We start from the raw sequence: 15,465 nt of genomic DNA, 5'->3' as shown, positions 1-15,465 counted from the left end.
TCATTATTGAGATCTAGTATAATTTGGAAGACAATACTTTTATTTACTTTTACACTTATACAAGATTTTGAGGTGCAGAATGCCACAATGAAAGAATGGTTTGATTTATTCTTCTGTTAGGAGTGTGACATGAACTTATCTCTTTGGTTTAAAATCAGAAAAAAAATCTGGATATAGAGACTTCTTTCTTTAATGTTACCCATCACATTAAAAATCAAACTTAGAATGTTGGTTGCATACAAAGTAAGGAATCTTCATATGAAATATTGTCCAGAATAATAGGTATATATATGCAATTTATATTTACATCTGCATGCTAATTTTCTATTATAAAATATGTTAATTCACAAATACTGAGGCAGTTGTATCAAACATGTCATATATCAAACCATAAGATTACCATGCATATCCGACAGTCATACAAGTAAGGGAATCTAGATTCAGTTTAGTGTATACTCACTTGTGTTAATATATCTTTTGATTGAGTTTAGCCCTTTCAATTGATATCTCATATAATGTGTTTTCTTTGTTGTGATGTTACACTATTGTTTCAAGTAAGGATGGAGGTAGGTTCCTTTTAAAACAATTAAACCTGTTGCATTTGTTTGCACATCATCTCCTAAGTCAAGAACCTGATGTGATTGTTGTTTGTTGATGTTGTTTAAAATTGATTCTTTTTTATATAGATTAGACCATTGGTATTCCTTTTTGAATGGTTTTACACTAGTAATTTTGGAGCCCTTTAAAGCTTGCTGTGTGTATAGTAAGCCAAGATTCCGTGTTGAAGACCATACTTTCATCTATAATGGTTTACTTTTACAAATTGTAACTTGGATGGAAAGCTGTCTCATTGGCACTCACACCACATCTTCTTATATCTATTGACAGTAGTTAATCAACTGAGTTATGTTTTCCATTTTATTACAGATTAAATAAGGAAAAAATACAATACACAGATCCATAAATAACTAAAACTACACATTATGACATTAAATAAACATGACTGACAAGTGAAATAATTACAATGAACACTTATGGAGGAATCTTATAAGTAAATTAAGAATTGGAAAACAATGTCAGATGTTATCAAGTGTCCCTTATGACATAGGCTACAGGGTTTTACTTATTTATAATGCATAGAAGGATCAACTTATTCAACAAGCCAGATTTCAGCGTATTGGAAAAGGAAATCTATCTTACAGAGGACAACATTCAAACTTAATGTGCCTGTATGTTATACATCTGAATTTTACTTTAAGGCAATCTAAAAGAAAAAAAGAAGTCTAAACATAAATTTCTAATAATTGTATTATAGCAAAGTACTTATTTCTTTTTTAAATGAAACAGTACCATTTTGTCTAATTATAACTTAACTTTAAAAATAAAAAAGATGGAAAAAATATTTGTTTAATCCCTGATGCATAAATTTCTGACTTTGTTGATTTATGAATGAATTAATTACACATTATGATATGAATCTCAATTGTTGTGTTACCCTGTTCCTATTCTTTCATAAAGTTCTGCATTCATTTATTTTTTATAATTTTTACACCTATAAGTAATGCAGGATTCTGGAAAATTGATGAACACTTTTGGTGGTGGTGCTAGTTTTAATTTAAGAAACCTTTAAAATTCAGTAGAAATTGTAGAATTTGCTGTTGAAGAAAACTCTTTAAAAACAAATTTTCAAAGGACTATTTGCAAAACATGATTTAATTAACACAAAAAATGCCCGAAATGACTAGTTTACAAATTAAATAACTGAATACACTGACACAGTGTAGTACATGTAACTAGTGTAACTCTAGGAAATTATTACTAAAATATACAAGGGACCAGTTCATTTACAATGACGAGCCTAACAATGGGAGTTTTAAAGTCAACCTGTTTGAATCACTACCTTGTTTGATTCTATATTTACAAACACTACTTCTTCTATTCATAGTGCTGAATAACAAATAATGTTAATCAATTACAACTTATTTCATTGTTAACCATAACTAAAAGTCAATTTTGGCAGTGTGAAAAAAATAGGACAAAATAAAAACTATACCCTATTATTGGGGAATATAACAAATTACACTTATCTATACAATACTGAATTGAAAGTCCATTACTTTTTAAGTGTGAGACAAAAATATTTCAAACGTGACAATATGACCATAATAAAAAGCTAAAACAATCCTACATTAACATCTTGGTTTTTAGGTACAATCGTCTATTATGTTTTGGGAATATTACCATTTAAAGCATCTATTTTTAACACTGATGAAATCAATAATTTAATACACAGAAACAGATATGTTCTTTAGGCCAAATAAAATAGTATATGTGGTTACATTTACATCTGAAAATAAGTTAGTCTAGGCAGGTAGGGATTTTTTTCAATTCTATGGTGTTTTTTTTTACATTGAGTCTATGGGAGCAACATTCTGATTTTAACAGTGCTTAATGAAAAATGACAATAAAATCTTTAGGGTAGGCTATTTTTTTAACAAAAAAGTAGGGACAGTCGGGTAGGGTAACTGGAACCACACATATATTTTTATTTGGCCTTATATGTTTTTATTTTCATTATATTGTTGTTTTGCTGCCTCATTGCCATATATCAAACAACATCATTTTAATCATTTGCAGGTCAAATTAAATTTCAGAAAAATATTTGATTGGAATGTAGTGGAATGAATTTCCTTTACCTTACATTATTATCATTCTGTTCTATTTCTTACTTATCATTTAAGACTTGGACTAGATTTTTTATTTTATATAAAAGTAAAATGCAAATCTAGGTGTACAAATAAGCTTGTGTATGAACTTGTATGTTACTTAACATGAAACTGTAGATACATGTGATGAACACAATTTAATATATATAAAAAAAAGATAATTTTATGACTGTTAAACATCATTTATATTTATACACAAGCCCAAAAAACTCATTATAATAAACAAACTCTGCTTTTAATCTTCAACAAAGCATTAAAGCCAATCACTACAGACTAGATATTTATGAACAACTCTTACATAATAGAAGGAAAATAATAATTGAAATAATATTAAATGGTTGAAGAAAATTTGACCAAGAATTTATTTTTCGGAAATAAGAATTAAAAGTACATGTATATACAGAACAGGTCATTTGAACCTGTTTGATAAAAAAAAATGTAGGCAAATGATATGTACAAATACAGAGCTTTACTGTTCATTGCATTGATCTTATTTACAATATAAGTCAACTCAACTTCCAGAAGTATATTAGTTATAGGAATATTCTTAACATATTGTATGTTAACTTCATTATGCAGTGAATTAAAGTAGAGACAAGGACTTTTATCGTAGACAGCTATTCCAAAGCTTTTGTCAGATTGGTTTCCTTATTGAAAAGGGAGATAATCCATCAATGTTATCAATATACTGATGGTCTCCCCTTTTCTGTAAATTGTTTCACAACTTCTTGATACAATTAAATACGACCTAAATGCAAGAATGTTCATATACAGAAGTTGTTATCATTGTTCAGATAATTTTCTATTGCCTTCTGACATTCCGTTGACGGCCATCTCTCTAATAATAGATTACACTCTGATTCATTGGTTAGTTCTATTTTTGTTCTCTGGTGACTTCGAATCAATAATTTTGTTGTCTCTAAAGCCTGAAAAGATAAATTGTATTAATCCATTAATCCATATCATTAATCTGCAATAAATCATCAATCAAACAACCAACAATCACAGTTTGAAAATACTAACATTAAAAATTTCAACAAGGAAAATGTCACTACAGAGCATCATTCTGACAGTAAGCTGTGTACTTAAGGTAGTACCCAATACTTTCACTAAAATTAATTTGGCTTGTTTAATTTTCATAAAATTTTGTCAAAGTATTTACTTTGACTTTTTAACAAAAATGTAAAAATTAAATTTTGTTTGAACCAACCATTTTGTCAGAAAAATTACACTGGTTATATAACAATTTGACAACACAAATTTTGATCGTTGAGAAGCTTAATATTCATTTTGCAACACAACGTCATTAAAACATTTAGCTGACTTTACATAGTTATCTCCCTGTAGTGTTAGGTACCACCTTAAAAGAAATCTTAATCGATGTTATAGGGAAGGACAAAGAAAATTTGTGATAATACATAACAATTTCATTTTCTACACTAATACAATGAAATGAGATGCTTTATTTTTCCTATCTAATGGAGTATGTCTGAAAGGGGAAATAACTCGCATAACCCTGGTAATTTTATTTTGAAAAGTGGTAATTGAGGAAAAATTATTATTTCTTTTTAAAGTGGGTGTATTATATTTTGAAAAGCTTATTCAATAAATGTGGGCAACTGAAGAAAAGAATAAAGAAACATTTTTACAGTATTTGTTCAATTACAAACTTTACATTGGATTTCCCTATCATATTTCAAAATAATTCAAATTGGTGGCCTACTTGAGAAATTTTCAAAGGTATTTTTTTTATATTCTAATATGAGTATTTATTCTGTCTATCTTAAAAAGACACATTTTCACTTGCACAGTTGACAGTCCCTGAATAAAAGTGTATTTTGTTTACCTTGCCTGACTGCAGGGCCATGTTTTCTATTCTGGGTATGACTTCTTGCATGATACTGGTAGGCCAGAACACCTGTGATACCAGACCAAGTTGACAGGCCTCAATAGCTGTGATCTTCCTTCCTCCAATCAGTAATTCATTAGCCTAAAATAATGGAAATCTTTTTTTAGCGTTACATTCAAGATACAAGGAAAGGTAAATGAAAATACTTGGAGGAAGCAGAGTTTGTAGGATACTCATTTATCATACATGATCTTAGTTGCACTTCATAAAAAAACACAAACAGAAGAACTTGAACAATTTAAAGTGCGTCCCCTTAGTATATTACAGATCTTATTGGAACATCAGTAAACTCCAAGGCTCTGTTTTGAAGGTCCTACTTTGACCTATAATGGTTTACTTTTCACACATTGTGACATGGATAGAGAGTTCTTTCATTGGCACTTATACATCATCTTCTCATTTGAATTTTCTATTACACAAATAATCAATTCAATTTTTTGTGTAACAACATTCAATATTTAAAAGTATTCTCATGTATAAATCAATACTGACCATGGCCATTCCCACCGTGGTAGGTAAGAGAAATGATGCACATCCTTCTGGTGTTTGTGACAGCTGCGAGTATGGTAGATGGAATGAAGCTTTATCACTGGCATAAACGATGTCACATAACGGGAGCATTGTCATCCCCAGACCTATGGCGGCTCCCGTCACTACTGCTATCAAAGGTTTTGGAAAGGTGATGAGAGCTTTCATGAAATCCCTATTAGAAAATGAAGGCAAATAACTAACAGTAACAAGCATTCTGTGAGTAATTCATGGCAATACATAGTCCCCTACTGGTTTACAATTCATTGTATTGGAACAAAATTAACTTGATCTACAACTTGTGACAACTATATAACAAATATCAAGTCAATTTCTTCAAGCATGATGAAACAAGAATGTATCCCCAGTACATGGACGCCCCATCCGCACTATTATTTTCTATGTTCAGTGGACCATGAAATTGAGGTAAAATCTCTAATTTGGCATTGAAATTGGAAAGATCATATCATAGGGAACATGTTTACTAAGTTTCAAGTTGATTGGACTTCAACTTCATCAAAAACTACCTCCACCAAAAACTTTAACTTGAAGCGGGACAGAAGTACATACAGACGGCCACACAGACCAGAAAACTTAATGCCCATAAATGGGGCATAAAAATGTGTTGAAAACTGCTGATTTATGTGACTTCAGTAAGTCCAAGGACCATAACTCTGCACAAAATCATCAGACTCTAACAAAATTTTGAAATTATGTGCTAAGATTAAGAATACCTTTTATTTCACTGCACCTGCATGTACTTCACAATGATAACCTTTCACTAATCAATGAACTGAAATATTTCACCAATTGCTCAGTTTGAAGAGGTGATTTTAACCTTGATTTGATAAAGCATATTAGTGATGAAAAGGGAAAAGTAAACAGAGGCAATTATTCCATTTTATTCAGATGCTGTTATAATTATGTATACCTGAGAGCATCCACCATTTTTCTTGCTGCCATTTTCCTATCCATTGAGTTTGAGATCAAGTAAGTGAGATCAATACCACTGCAGAACACATTCCCTAGACCACTGAACATGACTAGATTACTATCGTCATACTTCGCTGAGTTCAAAGCTGACACCACTTCTTGTATTACCTGAAACAAAGAACAAGACATTCATACTATTAAGTATATTAAATCACTACCAACGTATGTGGTAAACTTCAAAGTCTACATCAATTTAACACCTATATTAAAACTAGAGAAGTATTGATGGTATCAAGGAATAATACATAACCATGATAACTAGCAAAACGATATACCAGCTATACAATTGTCATCTATTCAGAAATGTGGGGGAAAATAAGCAAAAAACTTTTCTCTTAGACACAGATTTAGTATGTGGACAAAAGTGATGATCACTGTAAAGTATTAAACATATCCTTACCTGAGGATTAAGACAATTTTTTAACTTTGAATGTGTATTTAACCAGATCTGTGTGTAGCGGTTACACTTTTTCACAACAATTTCTTTATATCGATAGGCACATTCACTTTGTCTGACACTCATTCTTCGTTCCACATCATCTTCACGCACCATTTCTTCTTCTCGTTTCTTGCTGGCCTTCTTTGTGTGGAACTGGAAAGGGAGACTATCCAGTAACATTTTGTATGACATTGATGAAGGACTAATAGGGATCATAGCAGGTACATAGTGATACCCTGCCGGTACATCAGCACAAAGTGCATCCATGGCAACCATGGGTCGGGCATGTGTAGTAGACATAATTGGCTTGACTGATGTGAACACAGGAGTTGGTGATACTGGTCTGACAATTGCTGAAAATAGAAAGCAATATTGTTTAAAATATATAAGAAATATAAGACAAAACTCCTATAAAGAGAAGTTTAATATCTGCAAGCATAGTAAAAAGAAGTCCTATATTTTGACAGTAAAGAAAAACAAAATGCAAGACTATGACACATATATGTCATAACAATAATTCAAACAACTCAGCATCAGGTGTTAGAAAGCGGCATCCATTTGGTTGATTTTATTTTTATATTCATTATATTATTGTTAAAAAGGCACTATAGGTATGGACCTTAATTGTGTTACGTACATGCATATACTACAATTCTAAATGTCTCATCATCATGATCATGGAAAAAGCCATTCACTCTTTTCTGTCCTAATTAGTACTATCATGACTAGAAGATGTGTACATTAAAAAATAAGGTATATCGTCGAAAAAATCTTTTACTTATTTTAATACTATCTACATGTATACATATCAACTTGATATAAAAATAGTGTTGTACATGATTTTGAGACTCAATTGTGTCCGTGAGGTTTTACTGTACCTGGCTTTGAGACTCCAGGGTGAGGTTTTACTGAACCTCATTTTGAGACTCCAGGGTGAGGTTTTACTGTACCTGATTTTGAGACTACAGGGCGAGGTTTTACTGTACCTTATTTTGAGGGTCCAGAGTGAGGTTTTACTGTACCTGATTTTGAGACTCCAGGGTGAGGTTTTACTATACCTGATTTTGAGACTACAGGGTGAGGTTTTACTGTACCTGGCTTTGAAACTCCAGGGTGAGGTTTTAATGTACCGGATTTTGAGACTCCAGGGTGAGGTTTTACTGTACCGGATTTTGAGACTCCAGGGTGAGGTTTTACTATACCTGATTTTGAGACTCCAGGGTGAGGTTTTACTGTACCTGATTTTGAGACTAAAGGGTGAGGTTTTACTGTACCTGATTTTGAGGGTCCAGGGTGAAGTTTTACTGTACCTGATATTAAGACTCCAGGGCAAGTTTTTACTGTACCTGATTTTGAGGCTCCAGGGTGAGGTTTTACTGTACCTGATTTTTAGACTCCAGGGCGAGTTTTTACTGTACCTGATTTTGAGGCTCCTGGGTGAGGTTTTACTATACCTGATTTTGAGGCTCCTGGGTGAGGTTTTACTGTACCTGATTTCGAGGCTCCCGTGTGAGGTTTTACTGTACCTGATTTCGAGGCTCCCGTGTCAGGTTTTACTGTACCTGATTTAGAGGCTCCCGTGTGAGGTTTTACTGTACCTGATTTAGAGGCTCCCGTGTGAGGTTTTACTGTACCTGATTTAGAGGCTCCCGTGTGAGGTTTTACTGCATCAATCAATCTCATCTTCTTCATATGAGATGATGACGTCTCCATTGGACGAACTTTCACCTGCAGAGTCTTTTTACCCATCTCTTTTATTATCTTGCTAGGACTCTCCATCTTTTTCTCATTTTCAGGTCTTTTTGGTGAATTATCAGTTTTAGCTTTCTTAGATTTTGGAGATAAAGAGAATTTGACTTGTACATCATCATCAGACTCAGTGTCAATGATTTCAATACAATCTTCCAGCTTTCTCTTTACTCCTTTTACTTTTATTTCTTTCTTTCCTTCTTCATTGTTTTTCTTTTTCACTTTCACTTTTTTCCCTTCATTCATGTTTTGTTTCTTTATTTTTTTCCCATCTGTCGGATCTTTTGTTTTGATTTTTTTCTCTTTCTTTTTGCCTTCTTTGTTTAACTTTTCTTTCTTTATTTTCAATGATACAATTTTTTTCTTCACAATTTTCTTCTCTCCTTGAGAAGCCTGATTCTCTGTATGGACCTTTTCCTGTGCTGCACTGTTATTAATATCTTGTAAAGTTATGTCTTTTGTTTCAGGTTCAGAACACTCACTCTGACTTGATGCACTTAATTCGTTTTTCTTTTCCTTCTTAATAGCTGGTCTCATTTTAACTACCAACAAATTCCCAGTTTTCTTCATTTTAAAGTTTTTATCAGATGTCTTTATAGTTTTACCTCCTAGTGATTTCTTAAGATTATTCTTCAAACTTGTACTCTTAACTTTGGTTCCAACTTTAGAGGTTTTCTTTTTATTTCCTCCCAGTAATTCCTGATCAGACCTTTTGGTGTATTTTCTTTTTATTTTTGTAGCATTCTGAGAGCTATCAGATTTATTCTGAATTATTTGTTCACTTTCTTTGTCACTTTGCAACGCATCTGTGGTTTTGCTGCTGTTTAATGTCACTGAACTCACTGTGCATTTCTTAAGTTTTACACTAGCATGCATACAAGGACTGTTAATTTTACTTTGTTTTGTAGGAATAGGGAGGCTAGTGGTAAGTAAAGTTCTTAAAACACTTGGAGAGTTAACCTTTGAACTCTGAACACCATTTGACAATATTTTACTAGAACTTTTAATAAACATTTTTGATGGATCAAAATATTCTTCCAGTTTTGATGGTTTCTTTGGAGTCCTTTTGGTTGTAGTAATAGGTGTAGATACCCCTTCTTCCAACTTTCTGGGTTGAGGTGAACATTTTGGTGATTGTGTTGGTGATTTTGGTGATTTAGGTGATTTTGGTGACTTCTTAAATGGTGTAGATGTAAGCACACTTGTGTCCACTGATAGGTTAAGGCTTACATCTTCATTGTTTACAATAGCTGCATGCTTCAGTAAAGCTTTCTTGATATTATCACTTCCAGAATTCAATCTCTTAGCTTTCTTCACAATCTTTAATGCCTCTTTTCTAGCAAGTTTTGACTTTTCAACATTTGTTTTGGTAGTATCATGATGCTTTTCCTGAAATTCAAGGATTAAGTTAAAACAATCCAACAAATTGTCTACTGGTTCCCATGTATTCCAGTCTTCATTGAAATTCTTCCATTTGACAAAAAACTGCAGTTGTCCATCAACCTCTCTCTGTTCCAATATGTTTTCCACCTAAAAAATAAATTATTAGAATTTAATGCTATATTCCAATTTTGAATAATTTAATTATTTAATTATGAGATGTCAGAGCTAAATTTATAGGAAAATTAAAATTATAATAAAGTCGAGTTACTGAATTATTTTTGTTAATTTTCTTGGAAAAATTATAGTTTTGATTAAGTACATAGATGCCAACCCCCTTTTGACACAATCAGTAACAAACTATCAAATTTTCCGTATTTTTGAAAAGTTTTCAGTAATCATTCATAAATGTGCATTTACCAATAAGAATTACTGACAAGTGGTTGCAAAGAGATGTGCATGAAATTTGTCGTTTAACATGTTGTCTGTAGTATGTATTCCATTCATTTATTGTTCAGATGTTCTCGACTCATACATTTTCGTTTTGTCAAGGAGAAGCAGAGAAAGGGGGAAAGCTACTTCATAAATGCAAGTTTGCCTCTTTGGAAGTCAGTTAGTTACTCAACAATAGGTTGATAACTCCAGAGAAACCGGAAGCATTACATTGGTGTTTTCTAAATACCGGACCAGGACGGAAAAGTAATGATAAAAATCCATGTTTTACAAAATTGAACGGCGATGATTGGTAATCCGTAACTATTCGACTTTGACCGTAATAGCGTAGTTTTTATGGCAAAATCGGAAAAACTACGCAAAAATCAAAATGGTTGGCATCTATGTAAGTAACATATGATAGGATGATGAGGATGATATTTGGATAATGTCCAGTGACAGATATCTCATACATATCAGAACTAGAACATTTTATTTAATTGACATACATGTACATAACCCAGAAATGGTTCAATCAAGAGATGCAAGGTTTGACATTGGTGACTACCATCAACTCTACAAATGCCATAAACCTCATGCAACTGCAATGGCAAATCTTACAAAAATTTTGGGAGGAGAACTATCACATTCATTATAGTTTGAAATGCATCTTCATTTTTGTTACATACACATATTTGGTCTTATATATCCTGGTATTTTTATGTTCATGTATAAATAAATCATAAAGGCAAGTCTTAGAATTGAGAAAACTAAAAATATCTTTTCTTATTTGTTTTACTTTAAGGTCAAGATTTTTATAAATCATTTGTAATGTAATTATGAATTTTGTTAATATCTACAAGTAAAAAAAAAGGAAGAATGCGTCAAAGAACATGCACACCCATACTCAAGCGTGCTGTAATCCAAGGGTAACACTTAACAACCCTTTCACCTAGCAATGAAAAAAATTTGTCCTACATTGAATCACTCATGTTGAAATAAAAATTTCTGTTGCTTTACGCCATAAATTATGAAAATACCACCAGTTGGTAAGATTCTTTTATTTCTCATTACTTTTATGCTGATTACACAAAATTGATTGATTGAAAACAAGATAAGACTTTAATACTACCATAAGACAAGGACTTTAGACCATGGAAAAATAATTCATGGTTTCCCCTAACCCGACAGGGTCATTGTTTTACCGCCGGGTCATTTAATTTTTCTTGGGGAAAAAAAAAATAAAAAAAAATTACAGAGACAACAAAAAATGTTGGAAATATGCAAGATTAAAGTTCCGCTGTAGAAATAAAACATGAAGATATAAAATTATGCATGGTTACAAAGAAAAAAAGCCTGCCTGCCGGGTCTTTAAAATTTTCCCATGTTAGGGGAAACCAAATATCAATTTTCCATGGCCTTATATAAGTATTCTGTAAATAAATCGGGAATGTGTTCATTGGACACCGAAAAAGTCACAGATAATGCCCCACTTGTATGTCCTATAAAGTTATAAAGGGACATAACTTAAAAACGGTAATAATGAAGCTAGCTACCCAAATTTGTATTTGATCTGAGTTTTGTGGATATAACAAAAGACAACTTTCAAGTTCATAAAAAAATCCACAAATTTTCCATTTGTAATGGGCATAACTCTAGAACATAAAAAAAGAACCCCCCCCCAAAAAAAACTTGATCTGTATTTTGTAGTACATGTACATGCAATCAGCATTGTGTTAAAATTTCATAACATTCGCATGATTAATTTGAGGCTATTTTAAGTTAGAGAACGGAAACCAACTTTAAGACATACAGAAAAAATATATCAGAAAAAAAAATCAGATATTTTGACTGATTGATTGTGTTTTAACGCCACTTTTAAGAACCCCTTTTAAGCTATTTAGTGGCTGACAGCTTTTATAGTGGAAATTCAAACCATTGACTTTCGATAGGAAAACTGACAATCCTAGTCAATTAAGATTGGAGTCAAGTGCACCTGCATGCAGAGTTCGGACCTCACAACCTCAGTGTTGACTTAGGCTTATGATTACAGTAGTTACATTGTACTACTTGGGACACTCCGCAACAGAGGCACAGTTTTTTTAAATCTTTTTTATCATGTTTATACACTTTGTTGCATGTGTGAACAGTATGGACGTTATTTTTTTGGCTCGTTAAAAAATTAACGAAATTTATAGAAATGAACTTTAAAATTATATTATGAGAATTTATTTTTGTGAATATACGAATGAACTGACTTGTGATACTGTATGAATTCAAAAAAGGATGGAAATGGGACTCGAAAAAGGAAGAATTCGAAGGATCAAAATATCAGCGGTGAGAAACCTCAAAAACAAAAACAAACAAAAAAGAGTAGTACTCACAAAGTTAAAAATGTAAATAAACAATCGGCAGCAGTACAAAACAAAATTGATCCTATATTACCTTCTACTTCTACTATGACTTCTTATGACTCTTGTCAAATGATACAGGGAAAACAAAACATGCAGCACTTTATTCAGCCTCAACAAAATTTCGCATCTCCGGTTTTTCAACAGATGTCTCCTATGTCAGGATATTATCCCGTACCCTCTCAGAGCCCGAGTCACTCGATGCCCCCGCCAATTATGCAATCCACTTTAAATCAAGGCAGCGAGTCCGGTGATAAAATAGATTTTTTGGTTCAGAAAGTTGAAGAAATATTTACAAAACTGTCTTGTATTGATGAATTAACCAAAAAGATTGGAAATTTTGAAATCAGTGTTAAAAGTTTGACAAAAACTGTTGAGAAAGGCTCAAAACGAATTGATGAAGTTGAAAAAAGTATGGAGTTTATGAACCAAAACTTTGAAAGTAGTAAATCTGAGAGTGAATATCTTAAAAAAACAATCACGGAAATTAAAAGTGAACACAGTGAAATGATTAACGGTTTCGATTGTCTGAGGGCTGATATGGACGAATTACATGAGCGACATGTAGACTTACAAACAAGGTCTATGAGGGAAAACCTTGTGTTCTCGGGTATACCTGAACTTTCCGAAAATGAAACATCAGAGCAAACTGAAGACATTATCAAGGACTTTATGAAAATAAATATGAAAATGGATATTGTAATGGACTTTCAGCGCGCACATAGATTTGGAAAAAAAACACAAATTAAAATCGACGACAGAGACACTTTTATGACCAGACCAATAGTGTGCAGATTTAAAAACTTCAAAGATCGCGAATTGGTCAGATCTTTTGCGCGAAACCTCAAAGATACCAAATTTGGGGTGAATGAACAGTTCCTGAAAGAGGTGAATGACCGCCGCAAACTTCTCTGGCCATGTTATAAAGAGGCAAAAAAACAAGGGCAGAAGACGCACTTCAAACGAGACAAGCTGTTTATTAACGGCAAAGAAATTGGACCACCTACCGATCGTCACATGGAAACGGATAAAAGACAACAACAAGAAAAAGAAGGTGCACGACAAAAAGAACCATCCCGCAGAGGTCCTCAACAGAACAACGACCGTCCCCGTGGAGCCCCTCGTAGACGTGGAAAACAGAGCTAGGTAAACCATGGAGGTTTAACGGACACTTTAAAAGACAGTTTAAATCATTCAGATGGATCTAACTCTCACATTAACACTAGTAGTAATTATAATCATGTAAATAAAGATATTGTTCATCTATTGTCACTAAATGTTTGTGGATTAAAACGTAAACTACTGTATCAAGAATTTAGAGATTTATTAAAATGTAATGATTTTTTATGTCTTACTGAAACAAAATTGGGCGATTTAGATGAAATTAGTTTTGAAGATTTTACTTTTCATTATAAAAACAGGAAAAAATTTACTAGCTTTAGATCAGGTGGGATAGCTTTAGGCTATAGATCACAGTATGCAAAATTTATTCATTGTATAGAAACCGATTGTCCTTTTGTTTTATGGTTTAGAGTAGATAAAATATTATTTAGAACTGAAGATGATATAATAATGGGTATAGTGTATATCCCGCCTGAAAATACTCGTTATACGTCTGAAAATGCGATGTCAGAAATTGAAATAGAATTTCTTGAATTACAAAAGAATAGTAACTGTATTTTTCTTCTTGGTGATTTCAATAGTCGCACTGCAAATGAACAAGATTTTTTTAATATATTTGATTTCGAAGAACATTTAACCGATTTTATTGATGTAAATGAGTTTAATGACATTCATGTCTTAGACGATCTTAAGATACCAAGAATACGTAATAGTTCTGATACTGTTGTCAATTCATATGGAAGAAAATTAATTCAATTTTGTAAAAATAATAACATGTATATTTTAAATGGAAGAGTCGGTAAAGACCGAGTACTTGGTAAACCAACAAGTCGAAGTATTAGTGTAGTAGATTACATTGTATGTACTGCTAATATTTTATGTAAAGTAGATGATTTTGAAGTTTCTGATTTTTGTAATTTATTCTCAGATATACACGCTCCTTTGTGCTTGTCTTTAACTGTAAATGGTTGTAATGCTACACAAGGTGAAAGCGAAGTAATTAATGACAAGAATGTACACATTGGTAAATGGAAACACGAAAAGACAAATGAATACAAAAACAACATTGATGTTGATAAAGTAAACGAAATATTGTTAAATGTAATGTCTAAATATGATGATATAAGTTCAGTTGATCAAGGTACTGTAGATAGTATTGTAAGTGATATTACGACTGTATTATTGAGTGCTGCAATAGACACTTTTGGGGTATTTACTAATTCACTAAAAATTCAAAAAACATTGGCGGGGAAGGGAATTTTTCAAACAAAGATTGGTTTAATAAAGACTGTAAAAAGGTTAGATAAGAATTTAGAAAAAGCAGAAGACTTTATAAACACTATGGCTCTAATTTATTTAAAGAAAGACTTCGACAGTCAGAAAAAACATTTAAAACCAGATGCTCCGCAGGGCGTAGCTTTATACGACCGCAGAGGTTGAACCCTGAACGGTTGGGGCAAGTATGGACACAACATTCAAGCTGGATTCCACTCTAAATTTGGATTGTGATTAAATAGTTGACACAGCATAGGTTTCTGACACAGAATGAATGTATTCAAATGAACTTAAAATTTTTGTTTTCTCTTAGAGCAATTCACTATGCTGTTGAATATTAATCCTCTCAAAAAAATGTTTGAAGAAATTTTCTTTTTATTTATGAAATTTCAAATGAGAAAAATTGAACCCAATTTTTTATTCACATCCCCCTTTCCCTTATTCCAAAACTAATCTCAATCAAAATATTCTAATGGAGTTTGCAACAATTACTACTCATTT

At 32.3% G+C, this 15,465-nt stretch overlaps 1 protein-coding gene across 1 annotated transcript in view; it reads right to left on the bottom strand.

The window, feature by feature from the left end:
• Nucleotides 1-904: 904 nt before the first annotated feature.
• LOC134720583 (uncharacterized) overlaps nt 905-15,465 on the bottom strand; it is a 19,521-nt gene continuing 4,960 nt past the window's right edge. Inside the window, exons 2-7 of the mRNA XM_063582918.1 lie at nt 8,230-9,874; nt 6,557-6,948; nt 6,095-6,264; nt 5,128-5,338; nt 4,573-4,716; nt 905-3,652 (exon numbers count right to left, since the gene is read on the bottom strand). Of these exons, the coding sequence (XP_063438988.1) occupies nt 3,491-3,652; nt 4,573-4,716; nt 5,128-5,338; nt 6,095-6,264; nt 6,557-6,948; nt 8,230-9,874 (2,724 nt within the window). The 3' untranslated portion in view covers nt 905-3,490. The remainder of the gene's footprint in view (nt 3,653-4,572; nt 4,717-5,127; nt 5,339-6,094; nt 6,265-6,556; nt 6,949-8,229; nt 9,875-15,465) is intronic.

This window comes from Mytilus trossulus, chromosome 6 (assembly GCF_036588685.1).
Source record: "Mytilus trossulus isolate FHL-02 chromosome 6, PNRI_Mtr1.1.1.hap1, whole genome shotgun sequence".
Lineage (NCBI taxonomy): Eukaryota > Metazoa > Mollusca > Bivalvia > Mytilida > Mytilidae > Mytilus > Mytilus trossulus.
Note: the sequence above shows the minus strand (reverse complement) of the source record. Positions and strands in the feature narration are given on the sequence as shown.